This window comes from Cetorhinus maximus, chromosome 16 (assembly GCF_964194155.1).
Source record: "Cetorhinus maximus chromosome 16, sCetMax3.hap1.1, whole genome shotgun sequence".
Classification (NCBI taxonomy): domain Eukaryota; kingdom Metazoa; phylum Chordata; class Chondrichthyes; order Lamniformes; family Cetorhinidae; genus Cetorhinus; species Cetorhinus maximus.
The window spans coordinates 31214131-31236461 of record NC_135894.1 but is presented as its reverse complement, the minus strand read 5'-3'; the positions used below and the strand labels follow the sequence as shown (position 1 = coordinate 31236461).

The 22331-nt window shown below is 44.8% G+C and overlaps 1 protein-coding gene across 1 annotated transcript in view; it reads left to right on the top strand.

Annotated features, from left to right (window-relative positions):
- The window catches only part of dgkh (diacylglycerol kinase, eta), a 675016-nt gene that overhangs the window by 445479 nt on the left and 207206 nt on the right, over positions 1-22331 (top strand). The window contains 3 exon segments of the mRNA XM_078559610.1: positions 2988-3113; positions 5464-5566; positions 21780-21942. Of these exon segments, the coding sequence (XP_078415736.1) occupies positions 2988-3113; positions 5464-5566; positions 21780-21942 (392 nt within the window).

Here is a 22331-nt window from a genome sequence, read left to right as displayed (position 1 = left end):
AAGCTTGAAAAACATGGCCATCTGTTCTAACTATTTTTGTGGATACAGTTGCCAGATGGCTTCATTAAAATGCTTGGCTGAGCTCCAAGAATAAGTAATCCACTTGCTTAGCAGGTAATGTCTAGAAAACTTGCAGAGAGGAATACAAGCCTTGTTTGACATCTTTACTGCCTTGTAATAAGTCAGTTTCTCTGAGGTTTTTCAGTGCCTGTATATTTTATTCATACCAGATTGAGGTGTGAAGTCAATAATAATTTTTTGTCATTGATCCAATGGTTAGCTGTGGTTGATCGACAGTTTTGTATGAATGTAAGAGGGGAAATGTTGTTTTTCGGGGGGGGGAGTGGGGGGGGGAACTAGAGACTCCCGTGGTTCACAACGACTCCCGGGAAGCTGTGAATCATGTCTCCCAACGGAAGACAGAAAATATGTCAACATTTACAATTAGATTAGACAGCTGAATGAAGGATATGGGTCAGGTAAATGTGATTCGAACTATTTTCCTGCATGAAGAGTGAAGTCCAACCTGTAACTTCTGTATGTGCCATCTACCTATCCCTTTCTCCTTCCCCTTACAGAGACTTCTGCGTTTTGCCTTGAATACCCACCTTCCCTTTCCCCAGAAGTGGGAAGAGCCACAACTCTACCTTACCTCAGCCCAGCATCATGAGATTGTGTCACAGTGTAGATTTAGATTTAGATGTCTCTGAAATTGTAGAGGTCAAATATGCAGAGAGATAAAGTATATGGAACTGGAGCTGGGAGATTTGCATTTCTTTAAACATCCCTTTTAATGGTGTTACACAATCAAAGCACATTCTTCTTGAATTGCAGAGAAGCAATTCTGCTTTGCCAGAAATGTCTCTATTGAATGGAAATAACATGGGGGTACATATTGCAAGGCTGTGTTGCATATTGGAAGTGTCAGAGACAGAAGCAGAAATACCGAGTGAACTTTATATGCCGAAAGTGGGACTACTGTAATCCTGCTGAAGTGCAATTTCTGGCGTGATGAGTTAAGTGTGAACCTACATCTTTACACTGGTGCTCATTAATACGGTGGGTGGGTGAGCTCCAAAATTGGCAGCCCGCCCACCATTTGAATGATCTAATCAGTGCCCGTTTTAGCTTTCTATCATTCCAATTGACTGCAACAGTACGTTTCCAAAATGATAATATGTTGTGTGCACGTAAATCACACCTGATGGGAAACACTTTTTTTTCAGGGTTTCCTGAAAGGGGGGTATAAAGGCTGGAGGTCTGTGCCTGACTTTAACAGGAGAGGCTGCTGACATGCACTTAATTCGGATATTGCTGTGCATGAACCCCTGAATGTAATCAGGGCTACCCCTCAGTGGAGTGTCTACAAACTTGTTGATAACTGTAATCTCTCCTTGCTGCACCATTGATACTGAGAAACGTGTCCCGATGGACATAGTATATGCTTTGGGAGATACCTCCTCCAGTGAGGAGCAGAGGGAGCAGGAGGAGACCAGCTGACCAGAGGTAGGAGCTCAGGATGTGGAGGAAGGAGCTCAAGCTGCTGTGGAGTGAAGGGCTGCGGAGGGCAGGCTGCAGCAGCCATACCCTGTCAGTCACGTTTTTAGGGTGTCTATGACATATATTTGTAAATGATGGAGCATCAGTGACTTTGCCTTTGGTGAGCCACTTTCATGTCCCTATGTGATATGCTTGTCCCTGAGAAAGCGTCCAATTGCATGGGTGGCTACGCAATTCCTGTGGCATTAAAAGTCACGGTGATGCTGAACTTCTTCACCTTGGTCATTTCAGGCTGCCTATAAGGGCCCGAGTGGGATTGCCCTGCCTTCAGCACATCACTGCATAAAGGTTTTCACAGACACCATGTTTCACCCAGTAATTAATTTACTTCCTTCACTAAGACAACACTAGTCAACTGAAAAGAGCCAGAGGCTTTGCGGCCATGGCTGGTTTCCCAAGGGTGTAAGGGGTCATTGATTATACCCATATTGCCATCAAGCAGTGGAGCCAGGCCAAGTAACTGCTCAAATATGTTTTAAGTGTGTAATTTATTTAATGTGTCTTTATTGAGTCTTTTGTTTGAATAAAGTGGTACTGTAAATTCCCTTGACTCACTCAAGTGATTAGATATTGATTTTCTAACAAGCTTCAGGTTTTTGAAGAACCTTGATCAACTCATGCACACAGCACCGAATCAGGGAAATCCATTTCAGAATTGAGTGCACCTCCACCACTTACCTATAAAACACCAAAAACATTGCTTCCAAGAATTCTGTTTTTGGCAGGCAAGAAACCGAATTGCTGCCTGGTGGTGGGTGGCACAGTGGGTTGTATTTGGGCCTCTCCCAACTGGATTTGAGTGTATCTCGGAACCATTGAGCAAAAATAGATAGCACTGGCTGCAAATAACATGTGTCAGTTAATCACATTTATGAGTAGCAGATCACACAGTGATACTTTTCAGTGTCAGTTATAAGCTTGTGAACAAATTAATGAAGATTGTTGAGCACTTTATCATGAATTTGGTGCCCCTTCAATCACTTGCTCAACACAAGTGGGAGGCAAAAAATGGAGCTACTATACTGGTGAAAATTGTCTGACTTACACTTCCTGCATAATGCACCAGCTGGACCCTTTGAATCAACCCATTAATGCAATAAGAGCTTCAGTTGTTGAGATGTGGTCAGTCATGTGGCGGAAGTGACCATTTATACAAAAATTGTGGCCCGGAAATTCAGCTGTCTCTTGCAGCCAGTGATGTGATGAGAATCCACTAGTGAAGGATGGCATAAGGTCAGCCCATTGCTAGTGTCATTGCAGCTCTCGGGTAAGTGGGGTTGGGACCGGTCGTGGGAGAGAGCAGAAAAAATGGAACCTTGTCGACAGAGACCTGAATCTAATGAAGGCAAGAAGGGTTGAAAGGTTTTTGCTAAAAATATCTTCTGCTTTTGGCTTCAGTGAGTTAATGCTTTGTTTCATGTGTGTAGATTGCCATGCCTCATCAATGGCTCGAAGGTAACCTGCCCGTGAGTGCCAAATGTGCTGTGTGTGACAAGACGTGTGGGAGTGTTCTCCGCCTGCAGGATTGGAGATGTCTCTGGTGTAAAGCCATGGTAAGCAGTTTGACTTCTTTATGCTGCTGCAAATGTGGCAGGCAAGAGTCAGAGTGAAAGGAGAGCATTCAAAAGTACATTCTTCGATTTTGTTCTGTTAAACATATTGCATAGAATTATGTAGAAGTTACAGGACATTCACGAGGTCTTTCAACCCAGCAGGTCTGCGCTGGTGCTTATGCTGCTCGTGAACGTCCTTCCAGCCCTCTTTATCTCACCCTATCAGCATGTCCTGGTTCAGGTTCAGTTCTGGTCACTCGAAAAGGTAGAAAATTTAGGCATTGGTGGCAGGATAGAAAAGGGCAATCAATCGGTTAGTGAGCTCCAGGAGAGGGTGACAAGCCCAAATCGGTTTTTGGGGAGAGTGGAAGGCTAAGGGGAGCAGGTGGTGGTGAGCTGCCTTCTTGAACTACCACAGTCACAGTACACCCACAGTGCTGTTAGGGAGGGAGTTCCAGGATTCTGACCCAGTGACGGTGAAGAAACACTGATATGGATCAAAGTCAGGACGGTATCTGACAGTGAACAAAGAACAAAGAAAAGTACAGCACAGGAACAGGACCTTCGACCCTCCAAACCTGCGCCGATCATATTGCCTGTCAAACTAAAACATTTTGCACTTCTGGGGTCCATATCCCTCGATTCCCATCCTATTCATGTATTTGTCAAGCTGCCTCTTAAACACCACTATCATACCTGCTTCCACCACCACCTCTGGCAGCAAATTCCAGACACTCACTACCTCTGCGTAAAAAACTTGCCCCGCACATCTCCTCTAAAGTTTCCTCCTCTCACCTTAAATCTATGTCCCCTAGTAATTGACTCTTCCACCCTGGGAAAAAGCTTTTGACTATCTACTCTGTCCATGCCACTCATAATTTTGTAAACTTCTCACAAGTCGCCCCTCAATCTCCATCGCTCTAGTGAGAATAATCCGAGTTTCTCCAACCTCTCCTCATAGCTAATAACCTCCAGACCAGGCAGCATCCTGGTAAACCTCCTCTGCACTTTCTCCAACGCCTCCATATCCTTCTGGTAATGTGGCGACCAGAATTGCACGCAATATTCCAAGTGTGGCCTAACCAAGGTTCTATACAGCTGCAGCATGACTTCCCAGCTCTTATACTCAATACCCCTGCTGATGAAGGCAAGCATGCCATATGCCTTCCTGGATACCTTATCCACCTGCGTTGCCACTTTCAGTGACCTGTGGACCTGTACACCCAGATCCCTCTGCCCATCGATGCACTTAAGGGTTCTGCCATTTACTGTATAATTCCTACCTGTATTAGACCTTCCAAAATGCATTACCTCGCATTTGTCCATATTAAACTCCATCTGCCATTTCTCCGCCCAAGCCTCCAACCGATCTATATCCCGTTGTATCCTTTGACAATCCGCTTCACTATCTGCAGCTCCTTCAACCTTAGTGTCGTCTGCAAACTTACTAATTAGCCCAGTTACATTTTCCTCCAAATCATTTATGTATACTACAAACAGCAAAGGTCCTAGCACTGATCCCTGCGGAACACCACTAGTCACAGCTCTGCATTCAGAAAAGCACCCTTCCACTGCTACTCTTTGTCTTCTATGACCAAGCCAATTCTGAATTCATCTTGCCAGCTCACTTCTGATCCTGTGCGACTTTACCTTCTGTGCCAGTCTGCCATGAGGGACCTTGTCAAAGGCCTTACTGAAATCCATGTAGATAACATCTACTGCCCTTCCATCGTCGATCATCTTTGTCACTTCCTCGAAAAACTTGATCAAGTTAGTGAGACACGGCCTCCCCTTCACAATACCATGCTGCCTCTCACTAATACGCCCATTTGCCTCCAAATGGTAGTAAATCCTGTCACGAAGAATCTTCTCCAATAATTTCCCTACCGCTGACGTTAGGCTCACCGGCCTGTAATTTCCTGGATTATCCCTGCTACCCTTCTTAAACAATGGAACAACATTGGCCATTCTCCAGTCCTCTGGGACCTCACCCGTAGCCAGTGGAAGAATTTAATTCCCCAGCACTGACATCTTGGACCTTAATAAAGAAATGCACCTCATTACGGTTTACTTTGGGTTTATGGTGTTTACCTGCAATATTATAATTTAATGTAAATTCATAATTATTGTCTTTTCCATTGTAGTGGCATACAGTAGCATTAATCTTTTTTTATCAATGTTTCAACCTATTAAAACCTCCTGTCCAAGCCTTTTAAAGCTTATGATATTTTATTTTATTAATGCATTTCTGAAATATTCTCCAGGCTGTGTACTGCCAGATGAAAAAATTACTCAGCGCGTGCTTGTCAATTCTTGTAACTCATGGACTCTCGCTCTCTCACTCTGCCAGGTACACACTGCTTGCAAGGAACTGTATCCCCGAAAATGTCCTCTAGGCCAGTGCAAAGTGTCCATCATTCCACCCACTGCACTGAATAGCATTGATTCTGATGGTAAGTAATGACACCTATTGCCATTCCTGGGCTTCTGTCAATTAGCATCACCATGTGGGATGAACCTTGTTAGGAGATGCTCTCTAGCTCTAGTTTCTTGACGTTGCTTTTCACTGTCCTTGCTGCATTTTACTGAGAGGTTCTGTGTAAAACCTATGACTTTGAATCACATCTCCAAGGATTTGGTTTAGTCATACAATAATTGAGTTTAAGATGATTAAAGGATTTAATAGGCAAGATAAAAACTATTGCCTTTGGTTGTGAGGGTCCAGAACAAAGGAGTATAACATTAAATTAGACTTAGCCCATTCCAGGGTGATTATGAAGATGTTCTCGTGATTGTATTGATAGAATGCATTCCTTGATTTTAAATCTTCATCCTTATTCTCCATGGACTTGCCCTCCTTCTCTCTGCAGTCGCAGTCCCACAGCCCCTGCCCTGAAATCTTTGCACCCCTTCCGTCCTGGCCTAGTGTCCACCCCTCAATAGCATTGCTCCACCAATAGCTGGCTAGGCTGTAAACTCTGGGTTATACTTCTTAAACCTTTCAACAACAACAGCCTGTGTCTATGTAGCACCTTTAACATAATAAAACATTCCAAGGTCCTTCACAGGAGCATTATCAGACAAAATTTGACACCGAGCCACATCCTCAGGCAGATGACCAAAAGCTCTGTTCTAATGGAAGGTCATTCATCTGAAATGTTAACTTGATTTCTCTCCCCGCAGATGCTGCCCGACCTGCTGAGTATTTCCACGTTTTCTGATTTTATTTCAGATTTCGAGCAGTACTTTGCTTTTGACCAACAGCTTGGCTTAGGGAGGGAATTGCAGAACTTAAGGCTTTGGCAGCTGAAGGCATCAATGTTGGAGCAATCAAAATCTGAGTTGTGCAAGAGGTCAGAATTGGAGGAGCGCAGATATCTTGGATATTGTTGGGCTGGAGATAGGGGGGGATGATTCCATTGTGGGATTTAAAATTGAGGTATTGCTTAACTCTGGGCCAGTGTAGGTCAGCAAGAACAGGGTGATAGGTGAATATAACTTGGTATAAGTTCGGAGATGGGGGACTGAGTTTTCAATGACTTCATGTTTATGGAGGATAGAACAAGGGAGACTGCACAGGAATTTGATGAAATATTCAAATCTAGGGGTAACAAAGATAGGAATGAGGGTTTCAGCAGACAATGAGCTGAGTTGAGGGCAGAGCTAGACGCCTCTCACTCCTCCTTTTATGATGGCCCTTAAAAACGACCTCTTTGTCAGCCGGTCATCTGTCCTAATACCTCTTCCATGTAGCCGTCAAATTTTGGATGATTATGTTCCTTTTAAAGTACATTGGAACATTTTACGATGTTAAAGATACTATATAAATTCGGGTTATTGGTACTGCAATTGCATTCTGAGCTTTCCTGTTTTTAATGACCCCATTCTATGTGCTGTTTCCATTTTTAACGCTCGAGTCCCATTGTGCTCAAACATTCTTTCGAAGCCAAGAGGCCCTGTGCATCTGAAGTCTACTTCCAGATGTAAACAGTTGCACAGTATGGCTGTGCCCCAGAGTCTGGTGAGATATGTCTAGTTATCCTTAGCAGTCCTCATGGGCCCTTTTCAGTTTGAATTAAGCAATGAGAAACTGCACACAGTGGTGCTTTGAAAATTAAATGAATGTTGACAATGCCTATTGGAGGATTTGCGGACTACCTGCTGAGGCATGATTCTACTCTTTGAAATACAGTAGCCCGGATTAGCACAGTTGAAAGGCATTGTTTTCTCAGCCTTCCCTTGGACAGCTTTGAGCTACTGATTGTCATTAAAAAAAGACCTAGCACTGAGTGTTGCCCCTCTTCATGGGGGATTCCACATTGTTACACAGTCTCTCCAGTACTGTGAACATAATGTAAGATAAAAGGCAGCAACAATGTTTAAATAGTATTTAAAGGACTTGCGTTTATATATTGGCTTTCATATCCTTAGGGCAATGCTAAGTTACTATTGTAAAACAGGGACCATGACAGCCAATTTTCACACAGCAAGTGTTAATGGCTGGTTGATTATGTTGTTAAAGATACACAGGTGGTGATTCAGCTGGAGGTGTCGAGGTAGCTAAGGCACATGGTAGACTCCTGTCTGAACTGACCCCTGTTCGGACGGAACTTCACATTGGCCCCATGCCCCAAAACCTCCCTCAGCTCCACGGTGTGAACCTCCATGTCTTTCCGTTCTGCACAAAGGGTTTTCCTGTATGGACTGCTGCGGCACACCCTTCACTTCCTCTCCCTCATTAAACGTCTGGACAAACCATGCCGCTCTGTTCTGATGTCCAGAGGTGGCAGGGACCCCCAGTAGAGAGCTCTGTGCATGGGAGTCCTCCCCTTTACCTCGGGGGTTTGGCATGGAGCATGTTGCATGCAGCAGTCCCGTGCAACTGTCAGTTTAGATGGTTCATGGACTCCCAGGCCGCCTGGTTGCACTTTAGCCCTGCTTTCCTGATCTTTGGCCACCTGTGCGGAAGATGGGGTGGGCGGATCGGAGGACCTCCTTGTAAGCCTGCTCCTGAACCTGGCCAAGGTGGCCATCAATAGGTCCAGGCAGTGGGCGGTTGTGGGGGGTCATCCAGCCTGACTGCCTCTCTTCCACGGTCATGTTCACGCCCAGGTGTCCCTGGAGAGGGAGCACGCGGTGTCCACTGGTATATTTGAGGTCTCCCATGACTGGTGGGCACTGCTGGAGTGCATCATCAGCCCCTAAAACAACATTTGATTTTGTTAAATTTCCTTTCAAGTTGTCTTTTGTTACGGTGCCCCCTTTAAGGGGCTGTCAGTTAGCAAATTAATTAATTTGTTAATTAGCTTATTTTACTGGTTCTCAAAAGAAAGAGAGTCAGCTCAGCCCAACTGCACTCGAGGCGCTCAGGTGTGTGGTGGACTCCAGTCTGAACTGACCCGTTTGGATGGAATTTCACGTTGGCCCTCTGTCCCGAAACCTCCCTCAACCCCACAGTTCGAGCCATCCTGCAGAAACCCTCTCTGTGCCTTTCCTTTCCACACCTGGGGTTTCCTGTATGGGCTGCATGCTGCTGCAAACCCTTCATTTCCTTGCCCTTGCCAACTGTCTGGACACGCCTGCATTCACCCTGCCATCCAGAGGTGGTGGGGCTCCCAGCGGGAGCCCTCTCCGTTACAATTGGGGATATGGAGGGAGTTGCATGCAGCAGTCCCATACATTGGTGGGGTAAGATGCTTCACGGACCCCCAGGCCACCTTTAATTTCTGCGATCTTGAGGAACCCGTGTTCTATGTGTATGTAGACTGAGGTTGCAGCCCCTTTTTGATAACTTGAAGGGGCTGCTCCTCAAATTTTGGTTGCACTTCAGCCCCACCCTCCTGATCCTCGGCCACCCAGTGTGGAGGGGGGCAGGCAGATTAGAGGACGTCCTCATGGGCTGCTTCTGGGCCTAGCCAGAGTGGCCATTACAGGTCCAGGCAGTGGTCCATTGAGGGGGCCATTAGACCCAACTATCTGTCTCTCTTCCACGGCTACGTTCACACCTGAGTATCCCTGGAGGGAGCGGTGTCCACTGTATGGTTGAGGCCTTCTATGACTGGTGGGCGCTGCAGGAGCTGGAGTGCATTGTCAGCCCCAGGAACACTAATTAGATAGGTTTCCTTTAAAGCTGTCTTTATACTCTTTAAGGCCTCAGTAAAATAAACACATTAACTAATAATTTAACAGGCCCGTAAAGGGGCACTGTAACATAAGAGTATAAAGAGAGTCAGTTACTGGGATAGTAGTTTGGAGGCAGAGATCTGTAGCGCTGCATCCTCTAAATAAACCGACTAACAAGGAAAAGATCAGTGTCAGTTTTCGTACTTCACCATCTGGCTTGCATTCATTTAAGAGCAAGCTTCCACAGACAGTAATTAGATTGGACACCCATGTGAAGAGCCTTGGGACGATGTACTATGTTCAAAGTGCTACATAATTGCAAGTTGCTGAATGGCCAGTGATGTTGGTTGAGAAATAGATGTTACTCAGGTTGTAGCTTTGGATCTTTACATCCACTTGAGAGGGTAGACGGGTCCTTGGTATAAGTTTTCATCTGGAAGGCACCTCTGACAGTGCAGCACTCCCTCAGTACAGTTCCGAAGAAGCATATTGGACTGTTCTCTCTCCAAAGATGCTGCCAGACCTGCTGAGTATTTCCAGCTGTGATGAACCCCAAAGAAAAACACTTGCCTGAGGTTTAATTTTTAAATTATTATTCGTTTACAGGATGTGGGTGTCGCAGGCTAGACCAGCATTTATTGCCCATCCCTTATTGCCCTTGAGAAGGTGGTGGTGAGCTGCCTTCTTGAACCGCTGCAGTCCATGTGGTGTAAGTACACCCACAGTGCTGTTAGGAAGGGAGTTCCAGGATTTTGACCCAGCGACAGTGAAGTAACAATTATACATTCCCAAGTCAGGATGGTGAATGGCTTGGAGGGGAACTTCCAGGTGGTGATGTTCTCATGTATCTGCTGCCCTTGTCCTAGATGGTAGTGGTCGTGGGCTTGGAAGGTGCTGCCGAAGGAACCTTGGTGAATTTCTGCAGTGCATCTTGTAGATGGTACACACTACTGCTACTGTGCGTTGGCGGTGGAGAGAGTGAATGCTTGTGGAAGGGGTGCCAATCAAGTGGGCTGCTTTGACCTGGATGGTGTCAAGCTTTTTGAGTGTTGTTGGAGCTGCACTCATCCAGGCGAGTGGAGAGTATTCCATCACACTCCTAACTTGTGCCTTGTCGTTTTGGACAGGCTTTGGGGAGTCAGGATGCAAGTTACTTGCCGCAGAATTCCTACACTCTGACCTGCTCTTGTAGCCACAGTATTTATATGGCTGGTCCAGTTCAGTTTCTGGTCAAAGGTAACCCCCAGGATGTTGATAGTGGGGGATTCGGAGATGGTAATGCCATTGAATATCAAGGGCGATGGTTAGATACTCTCTTGTTGAAAATGGTCATTGCCTGACACTTGTGTGGCACAAATTTTACTTGCCACTTGTCAGCCCAAGCCTGGATATTGTCCAGGTCCTGCTACATTTGGACATAGAGTGTAAATGGTGTGGAACATTGTGCAATCATCAGCAAGCATCACCGATTCTGACCTTATGGAAGGAAGGTCACTGATGAAGCAGCTAAAGGTGATTGGGCTGAAGACACTCCCCTGAGGAACTCCTGCAGTGATGCCCTGGAACTGAGATAACTGACCTCCAACAACCACAACCATCTTCCTTTGTGCTAGGTATGACTCTAACCAGTGGAGAGTTTTCCCACTGATTCCCATCAACTGCAGTTTTGTCAGGGCTCCTTGATGCCGCACTCAGTCAAATGCGGCCTTGATGTCAAGGGCAGTCGCTCTCCCCTCACCTCGGGAGTCAGAGATCAGGATCAGAGACTACAGTCCCCAGTAGGCCTCTAGTCATCTGCGCATGTGCTGGCTGTAGAATGGCTGCACATGTACAGTTCATGTTTCTTTTGAGTTTTCTGCTCATGTACCGACCAGAGAATGGCCACACGTGCAGTTGGTGCATGTATACACCTTCAGGCCAGTAAACGGCCCTGCGTACATGCACAGTTTGTTTTTTTTGGCTGGAAACTGTTCTTACGTGCCTGTGGAGAGGGAAAACATGGAAGAAAGTGAAACAGCACAAAAAAAGGCTAGGTGACCAAGAATGGAATGCCATTCGGCACAAAATGCCAGCAGAAGCAGGATATGGGAGCTGCAGGGAGCAGGTCAGAACAAGAAAGGGTTCTCAGGAGGGCAGTCAAATTAAGAGACAAGGACAAGAATCTGAAACATATAAAGTAACATTTGCAATACATTTTAGCCTAATAACGATCACTAGAGAAAAAGTGATGGGAATACCAATGGGACAAAAGGCTGTACCTGATGATCTACATCCTAGGGTCTTAAAGAGGCTGCAGAGAAGGGGATGCATTGGTTCTAACCTCCCAAAATTTCCTAGGTTATGGAAAAGTTCCAGTGGATTGGAAAACTGCAAGTGTGATATCTTCATTCAAGAAAGGAGGGAGATGGACAGCAGAAAACTACTGGCCAGTTAGCCTAACAGCTGTCATTTGGAAAATGCTGAATGCATTATTAATATAGAAAATAGAATCAGGAGTAGGTCATTTGGCTCTTTGAGCCTGCTCTGCCATTCAACATGATCATGGCTGATCCTCTATCTCAACACTGTACCCCAGTGCTCTCCCCATACCCCTTGATGCCTTTCAAGTCCAGAAATCTATCGATTTCCTTCTTAAATATATTCCGTGACTTGGCCTCCACAGCCTCCTGTGGTAGAGAATTCCACAGGTTCACCACCCTCTTGAGTGAGGACGTTTCTCCTCATCTCAGTCCTAAATGGTCTACCCTGTATCCTGAGATTGTGACCCCTTGTTCTAGAACCCCCCAGCCAGAGGAACCATCATCCCTGCATCCAGTCTGTCCATTCTTGCAGAATTTTATACGTTTCAATGAGATCTCCTCTCATTCTTCTAAACTCCATGAATATAGGCCTAGTCGGCCCAATCGCTCCTCATAACGACAATCCTGCCATCCCAAGAATCAGTCTAGTGAACCTTCACTGCACTCCCTCTATGGCAAGTGCATTCTTTCTTAGGTAAGGAGACCAGAATTATGCACAATCCTCCAGGTGTGGTCTCACCAAGGCCCTATACAGCTGCAGCAAGACATCCTTGCTCCTGTACTCGTCCCCTCGCAATGAAGGCCAACTTACCATTTGCCTTCTTAACTGCTTGATGTACCTACATGCTTGGTGTACAATGATATCCAGGTCTCTTTGTACATCAACATTTCCCAATATATCACTACTTAAATAACACCCTGCCATTCTATTTTTCCTACCAAAGTGGATAACTTCACATTCGTCTATATTATAATGCATTTGCCATGTATTTGCCCACTCACTCAACCTGCCTAAATCGCCTTGAAGCCTCTTAACACCCTTCTTATCGTTCACATTCTTACCAAGTTTCGTGTCATCAGCAAACTTCGAAATATTACGTTTGGTTCCCTCATCCAAATCATTGATATATATTGTGAATAGCTGGGGCCCAAGCACTGATCCCTGTGGTACCCCACTAGTCACCACCTGCCACTCTGAAAAATATCCATTTACTCCTACTCTGTTTTCTGTCTGCTAACCAATTCTCAATCCATGCCAGTATATTACCCCCAATCCCATGTGCTTTAATTTTACACACTAGCCTCTTAAGTGGGATTTTATCAAAAGCTTTCTGAAAATCCAAATACACCACATCCACTGGTCCTTCCTTATCTATTCTGCTAGTTATGTCCTCAACGAACTCCAGTAGGTTTGTCAAACGTAATTTCCCTTTAATAAATCCATGTTGACTTTGTCTAGCCCCATTGATATTTTCTAAGTGCTCTGTTATCACATCCTTTATAATAGACCATAGCATTTTCCCTGCTATTGATGTTAGGCCAACCGGTCTGTAATTCTCTGTTTTCTCCCTCCCTCCTTTTTTAAATAGTGAGGTTACATTTGCCACCCTCCAAGCTGCTGGGACTGTTCCAGAATCTGCAGAATTTTGGAAGATGACAACCAACGCATCCACTGTTTCCATGGCCACCTCCTTTAATACCCTGGAATGTAGATTATCAGGCCCCGGGGATTTATCAGCTTTCAGTCCCATTAATTTCCCCAGCACTGTTGTTTTAGTAATACTAATTTCCTTTAATTCCTCCTCCTCACTAGACCCTTGGTTCCCTAGTATGTCTGGGAGGTTATTTATGTCTTCTTCCGTCAAGACAGAACTCAAGTAGTTGTTTAATTGCTCTGCCATCTCCTTGTTTTCTATTATAAATTCTCCCATTTCAGTCTGTAAGGGACCGACATTTAAATTCACTATTCTTCTTTTTACATACTTATATAAGATTTTGCAGTCCACTTTTATGTTCCTTGCAAGTTTACCCTCATACTCTATTTTTCCCCTCTTAATCAATCTCTTGGTCCTCTAAACTCTGAATTCTAAACTTCTCCCAATCCTCAGGTTTGCTACTTTTTCTAGCAACTTTATATGACTCCTCTTTGGATCTAATATTATCCTTAATTTCTTTTGTTAGCCATGGTTGTATGTATAACTGTTGCAATGCATGCATCCAATCCTTAAATATTAGTCATTGTCTATCCACCGTCATGTCTTTTAATGAAGTTCCCCAATCTATCTTAGCCAACTCACGCCTCATACCTTCGTAGTTTCCTTTGTTAAGATTTACCACCCTATTTTCAGATCGGACAACTTCACTTTCCATCCTAATGAAGGATTCTGTTACATTATGGTTGCTATTCCCTAAAGGACCCCGCACAGCAAGATTATTAATTAACCCCTTCTCATTGCACAATACCAAATCTAGGATAGCCTGTTCCCTAGTCAGTTCCTCGACATACTGGTCAAAAAAAACCATCTCGTACACACTCCAGGAAATCATTCGACAAGTATTATTGCTAATTTGGTTTGCCCAGTCTAAATGTAAAGTAAAGTCACCCATGATCACTGTAGCACCCTTGTTGCATGCATCTCTAATTTCCTGTTTAATGCCGTCCACTACCTTAGCACTACTGTTTGGAGGCCTATAGACAACTCTCACTAATGTTTTCTGCCCCTTGTTGCTTCTTAGCTCCACCTAGACTGACTCTAAAACTAGATTTTCTGAGCCAGTACCTCTCTCACTATCACACTGATTTCATCCTTAACTAACAATGCCATTGCACCTCCTTCTCCTTTTTGCCTGTCCTTCCTAAATATCGAGTACCCTTGGATATTCAGTTCCCAGCCTTGCTCACCCTGCAGCCATGTCTCCGTAATCGCAATTATACCATACCCTTTTACATCTATTTGCACTGTTAATTCATCTACCTTATTGCGAATGCTCCATGCATTCAGATACAGTGCCTTTAGACTTGTCTTATTAACATTTTTACACATTTTTTTGTGCTATGGCCCTATTTGCTGCTAGTCCCTGTTTCCTCTGCCTTCCACTTTTGCTTTCTACTTTTCTGCCTTTCATTTCTATCTTTGTTTCCCTCTCTTGTGTCTCCCTGCTCAGGTTCCCATCCCCCTGCCAATCTAGTTTAAACCCTCTCTCACGGTACTAGCAAATACCCCTGCGAGGATATTGGTCCCGGTCCTGCTTGTGCAGGTCCCATCTTCCCCAGAGTCTGCCTCAGGAATCTAAACCCCTCCCTCCTACACCATCTCTCCAGCCACCATTCATCCAGTCTAGTCTCCTATTCCTGATCTCGCTAGCATGTGGCACTGGGAGTAATCCTGAGATTACTACTTTTGAGCTCCTGCTTTTTAATTTATTTCCTAGCTCCCTAAATTCTGCTTTCAGGACCTCATCCCCCTTTTTACCTATGTCATTGGTACCAATATGGATTACGACCTCTGGCTGTTCACCCTCCCTCTTCAGAATGTCCTGCTGCTACTCAGTGACATTCTTGACCCTGGCAGCAGGGAGGCAACATGTCATATCCTGATGTCATGTCTGCAGCTGCAGAAACATTTATCTGTTCCCCTTATGATAGAATCCCCTATCACTATTCCTCTCCCATTCTTTTTTTTTCTCCCACTCTGTGTAGCTGAGCCACTCGTGGTGCCATGGACTTGGCTCTTGCTGCATTCCCCTGAGAAACCATCTCCTTCAGCAGTACCCAAAATGGAAAATCTGTTAGAGAGGGAGATGGACTAGGGGACTCCTGCCGAGTACTTTTACTCTGCCTCGTGGTTACCCATTCCCTTTCTGCCTGCTCACTCTTTATCTACGGTGTGACCTCACTGTACATGCTATCCTCGAAGATCTCATCCTTGCAGGTGCTCCACAGTGACTCCAAGTGCAGGTCCAGCTCCGAAACACAGATTTCAAGTAGTTACAGCTGGAGACACTTCCTATACACATGGTCGCCCTGGACACTGGAAGTGTCCCTGACTTCCCACATCGCACAGGAGGAACATTCCACTTGGCCGAGCTGCCCTGCCATGACTTACCCTTAAGTTACTTCCTTTAGATTAGAGCATATCAAGGACAGAAGAAACACTTACCAGGTCCTACTTACCAAGGCCGCCGCTCTTCTCATTGAGGAAAGGTAGAAAATGAAAGCATCACCTTCCCTCTTCAGGGAACCCCCCCTCTTCACCAAACTCCAACTGAAACACTCTAATGTAGCCCAGAGCAGCACTCCAGTGGAGACAAAAGCAGCACTGTATTTGGCCTGCGTTTATGCTCTCTGAATGTAGCTTCTGAAAACCTGTTTAAGTCAGTTATCTAATTTATTAGCAGCAGTTGCAAGCAGAGCCTATAATAACCCCTGTTTTAAAGCTGGACTAAATCTCACTTTCTCCCAACCCAAATAACAGCTTTTAGTTAGTTAAATTAAAAAAGGATTAGGCTTTAGATAGAAATTGATCCATTAAAGCCCCTCTCTCACCAAACTTCAACTGAAGCACTCTAATGCAGCCCAAAGCAGCACTCCAGTGCAGACAAAAAAAGGGAAGTAGTAGCAGGAAATGTAGAAAATCATAATATAATCAAGCACAGTCAACATGGTTTTGTGAAAGGCAAACCATGTTTGACAAATTTATTAGAGTTTTTTTGAGGTTGTAACAAGCAGAGTAGATGAAGGGGAACCAGTGTATTTGGATTTTTAAAATTCAGTAAGATGCCACATAAAAGGTTAATAAACAAGATAAGAGCTCATGGTGTTGGTGTGATATCTTAGCATGGACAGAGGACTGGCTAATGAACAGGAAACAGAATTGGGGAATAAATGGATCATTTTCAGGTTGGTAAACAAGTGAAATGCTGCAGGGATCGGTGGTGGGGCATCATAATATAGATTTGTGATCTATATTAATTCAAATGAAGGGTTAAAGGGCATTGTAGTCAAATTTGCTGATGATACAAAGATAGGCAGGAAAGCAGGTTATGAGGTGGATACAAAGAGCCTGCAAAGGAATATAAGTTAAGTGAATTGGCAAAAAATTGGCAGATGGAGTATAATGTGGGAAAATGTAAGGTTGTCTACTTTAGCAGGAAGAAAAGAAAAGCAGAATATTATTTAAATAAAGACTTTTTTTTAATCCATTCATGGGATGTAGGCAATGCTGGCTAGGCCAGCATTTTTTGCCCCATCCCTAATCATCCTTGTTCAGAGGGCATTTAAGAGTCATCCACATTGCTGCAGCATGCTGTGTTACAGAGGGATCTGGGTGTCCTTGTACATGAATCACAAAACGTTAGCATGCAGGGTACAGCAAGTAATTACGAAGGCAAATGGGAGATTTCGAACCACAACATCAGTGGCGAGGGGTGTGGTGGCTTGATACAGACTCAAAGGGCAGAATTTTGCCCTTGATGGGCGGACAGGCCCGACCAACTCAGCAGCGGGCGGGCAGCCAATCGCCTCCGCTGAAACGGGTCCCTCCGCCATTTTAAGTGGGCGGGCCAATTGAGGCCCACCCAGCGTGTCGCCCGACGGGAAGCGCTATGCACTTCCTGTGGGGGCGGGGGGGGGATTCCCCAACAGCCAGAGTGCGCTCTTTCACGCATGCGCACGAAAGAGCACACATTTCCCTGAGGCAAAGTGCTGCCTCAGGGAGATCGCTGAAAGGCAGTGAAACTTTAAAAATAGAAAAATAAAAAAAGCATTAACATGCCCCCCTCATGTCACATGAAAATGGGACATGTTAATGAAATACACAAAAACTTTATGACAATTTTTTAATTCCGATATCAAACCTCATCCCGCCACTGGATGAGGTTTGTAAAAAAAAAATCACTTACCCGCCTGCCCATTGGGCCCATGCGAACTTCGGATCGATTGGAAAGTTAATAGCTTTAACAAGGCCTTCAATTAATGGAGGGTTGCATAGTGTGCCCACTGACCGAAATATCGCGATGCCGTACGCTGATGTCGGGACACTCGCGTGTGCCGTCAGCGCGAAACATTTTAAGTGCTGGCGTGTGGACTCCGCCACCTGCACGCCAGCCAGAAGATCCAGCCCAAAGTTCAAGTTAACTATTTTTACATCTGTGCAGTCCTTAACCAATTGCAAGTTCTTGTACCTAGCCTACCTTTCATTTAGCAACTGTTCCCTCTGCAAAATATGCTTCTGACAATTTGTTAAATGCTGAATCCAGATAGTCAGGAAATTTCAGTAAATGAGATTTCCAACTTCCAATGTGGAGAATTGATTATAATATTTTATAGTACACAGAGTAGACTTCACCAAGGCAGAGTTCTTTTTTTCTCTTCAGAGCCATCTTTAATGCCGGCAGCTGACACCGCACATGTGGGGCCTGTGGCTGCGCCCTCAGTGCTTGTGGTGTCAACAATCGCAGCCCAATGGAATGTTCAGACACTCCAGCTCACCGCTGATTGGACAGAGCGCTTTGATTCCGAGTGGAAAGTGCAACACTATGGTGCTGCAGCTCTGATTGGTTCCAGCAGATCTGGCCTAAATGATCCAGGGGCAGCCGGAGCTGGAAGTTTTCATGTAGGATTCCCTATTACCCAGGCCGGCCCAAAAACAGGGATTGGGGCTTACCCACAGAATAATGTGCATTTCTGTTAACTTCTTTAGGCAGGGAGATAGTCAGGTAAGTGGTGACTGGAGATTCAAATGCTCGTGACAGTTGGGGAGTTTTAGTTTGAGTTTCCCAACTGACTAGTGATCCAATTTCAACTTCCAAGTATAAAGCCAATGTTGGAATTGAGAAGTAGTATTTTAATAAAGAATCTGAGTTGGAGCCTCCTTCGCTAAAATGGCAAAATGCTCATGTCCTCCCCCCACCCCCAGATATTGCTGTTTTTCCAGCACTTTCAGGCTATGTTTTGGGTGCCCACACTCCTTGAATGAAGAATTTTTTTAAACTAACCTTGGTAGGTTTTTAATCTGGCGGGAGAGGTATTAGTACACTTTGTGTAGTTGCTTACAGTAACCTGAAGTAGTTCCAATTAAACCAGTGTGATCGAGTTGTCATTTTCTACAGTCACTGCCCTTTTCATTATTGGCCACCATTGTTTAAATTTTCAAACTGTGGTCCCTGAAACGTTGGAAATTGAGATGAGTCTTTGAGTCCATCAGATTTGTTTATTTTTCTGCTCCCAATGACATCTAGTCTATTATTTAGGACTGAAGCAGCCCAGGTCCATATGCAGCAAGACCTGGCCAACATTCAGTCTTGGGCTGACAAGTGGCAAGTAACATTTGTGCCACACAAGTGCAATGACCATCTCCAACAAGGGAGAATCTGCCCATCGTCCCTTGGCGTTCAGTGGCATTACCATCACTGAATCCCCCACTATCAACATCTTGCGGGTTACCATTGACCAGAAACTGAACTGGACTTGCCATATAAATACTGTGGCTACAAGAGCAGGTCAGAGGCTGGGAATTCTGTGGCGAATAACTCACCCCCTGACTCCCCAAAGCCTGTCCACCATCTACAAGGCACAAGTCAGGAGGGTGATAGAATACTCTCCACTTGCCTGGACGGGTGCAGCTCCCACAACACTCAAGAAGCTTGACACCATCCAGGACAAAGCAGTCCATTTGATTTCCACCCCACCCACAAACATTTACCCCCTCCACCACTGACTCACAGTGGCAGCAGTGTGTACCATCTACAAGATGCACTGGAGGAATTCACCAAGGCTCCTTAGATAGCACCTTCCAAACCCATGACCTCTACCACCCAAAAGTACAAGGGCAGCAGACACATGGGAACACCACTGCCTCGAGGCTCCCCTCCAAGTCACTCACCATAGTGACTTGGAAATATATCACTGTTGCTGCATCAAAATCCTGGAAATCCCTCCCTAACAGCACTGTGGGTGTACCTGCACCACATGGACTGCAGCAGTTCAAGAAGGCAGCTCATCACCACCTTCTCAAGGGCAATTAGGGATGGGTAATAAATATTGGCCTAGCCAGTGATGCCTGCACCTCCTGAAAGAATAAAAATAAGGACCCCTGGGAATGTGGTGGTATTTTCATGTGCTCCCAGACCCGCTCATGCCACACTGCTGGCTTTCCGTGATGTCATTTCCACCAATGTCTACCAGAATATGTCCAGTCACAGTTGGTAACCTTAGGGGATGGGCAGGAAAGTGGAGGTAAGGCCACAAACAGACCAGCCATGATCTTATTAACTGGTGGAGCAGGCTCAATGTGCCAAATGGCCTACTTATGCACCTATCTGTTATAATCTTATTAATTAAAGTCATTTCATGGTCATAAAGAAAATAGCAAACTTTCCTTCATTGCGACACTGGCTATACGTGACTATTCCAGTGCTCTCCTGGCCAGCCCCCACCTTGCACTGCCCTAAACTTGGGCTCATCCAAAATTCACCAGCTTGTCTGCTAACTCGCTCCCTGGCTCATTCACCCATCACCCCTATACTTTCTGCCCTACTTTGACTCCCCATCTAGTAGTGGCTCGATTTTCTTACTCTTGTGTTTAAATTTTTCCATGGTCTCAGCCCTTTCTGTTTCTGTAACCTCCTTTAGTCCTGCAACCCTCTGAGATATCTGAACTCCTCCAGTTCTAGCCTCTTAAACATCCCCAGTTTCTGTCACTGCACCATTGGTGGAGATGTCTTCAGCAGCCTCAGCCCTTAGCTCTCAAAATCCCCCTGAAACCTCTGTCACTAATTCTGTTTCTCAGACTCCTTAAGACTGACCCCACTGGCGAAGCTACTCATCACCTTCCCTCTTATATTCAGAAGTTTAGTAGCATCTGTGGTGAGAGAAGCAGAGTTAACATTTCAGTCTGTTACCTTTCCTGGACCTGAAACATTAACTCTGTTTCTCTCTCCACAGATGCTGAGACCCTTATCCATGCCTAGAATTGCTTATTCCAATGCACTCCTACCCAGTCTCCCCCATCTTCCTCCCTCCATAAATGTTAGCTCATCCAAAATCCTGCTGCCTGTATCCCAAGTCACACTCTGTCACTTTGACCCATTCCCCCCCAAGTTTGTTGATTTACATTGGCTCCCAAATAAGCATTGCCTTGATCTTAAAATTCTCACCCTTATTTTCGAATCCTTCTATGGTCTTGCCCCTCCCTACCTCTACCCTCTCCAGCCCTCCTGAGATATCTGTACTTTTCCAATTCTACCTGTTGTGCATTCCAGACTTTAAGTGCTTCACTTTTGATGGCCATGCCTTCAGCTGTCTGTGCCTGAACTCTGAAATTCCATCCCTAAACTTCTCTGCCTCTCTTCCCTCCTATAAGACTTACCCCTTTGACTAAGCTTTTGGTTATCTAATGTCTCCTCATGTGGCTTGGTGTCACATTTTGTTTAATAAACTTCCTGGAAATAGCTTGGCTCATTTTACTACATTAAAAGCATTTATATAAATGCAAGTTGATGTTGCTTCCAATCCTGTTCGTACTTTCTAATCCCTAAACTGTGAATATTTGTTGGGAATTTTTTTAACAATCTTCTATTGTCTGAGGCCACGTGGGCAGACATTTTATGACACTGTGGTCTGCATCTCATAATGTCACTGGCCTGAGTATCTTACCTTGCTAAAGCTCAAAAGCACTTTCAAATATAAATTGTATCAATTCTCCCATTCATGATAAAACGATTGGCAATCCCACAATGTAGCCATCTTGCTGCAGTGCAGGACCAAGGGAATGCTGCATTGAGGAGATATCTTTCTGATGAAACGTTAAACCAAGTCTGTCTGTTTTAATGTGATATATTTGAAGAAGAGCAGCGAGTTCCCCTGGTGTCCTGGGCAACAGCCCTCCTTCAGCCAACACCACCCAATATGGAGCATTTATCTCGTTTGTTCACTGATAAACGTTGTTTTACATAAATTGGCTGCTGTACCGACCTACATAACAACAGTGTCTGCATTCTAAGTACTTTGGTTGGAAAGCACTTTGAGAGGTGGTAAAGTGTTATAAAAATGATAAATAAATGTTTCTGGGACAAATCTGAACCATCTATAAATTGACCAAATTGACGTAGTAGACTACATTTGGATGGGCTCTTTACAATAAGAGTACAGAATAGCTGCTGATCTTCTTGCTTCATAGTATTATGCCCATCTGTTAGATGTTGTAGGATAGATTGAGTTTGATGTGCTGACTGTTCTCTACAGGTTTCTGGAAAGCCAGTTGCCCGCCATCTTGCGCCAGCCCACTTTTAGTCTTTGTCAACTCTAAGAGCGGAGACAATCAGGGAGTCAAGTTCCTCCGAAGGTTCAAGCAGTTATTAAATCCAGCTCAGGTCTTCGATCTCATGAACGGAGGGCCTCACCTTGGGTAAGGATGATTTTGAAAATATTTTCAGATGAACTAATGTAGAAGGGCAGAATTTTTGCAGGAGCCCAGCTTTGCTGACTGTGTCCGGAAGAATTTTGAAAAAGTTTGGAATGATTAAATGCCTCTTTGCACGTGAAAGTCCATATCGTTCAAGATTACTGATTTGTTAGATTGGCAGCATGTAGTTGAATATAGATTTTTATGAATAACCTATTTTGAACAAAGGGTTTCAGTAGCATCCTGTTTTGGGTTTTCTCTGCATATGCTGAGCTGCTCCAGTTACTGGAACTGCCCTGATTGTGCACAGTGATTGCTTCCATGATGTGCATAGGAATAAGCTTTTCCCATTGTGCAGCAGGGATGGCAACAGTCCCAGGTGTTTTCTGAAG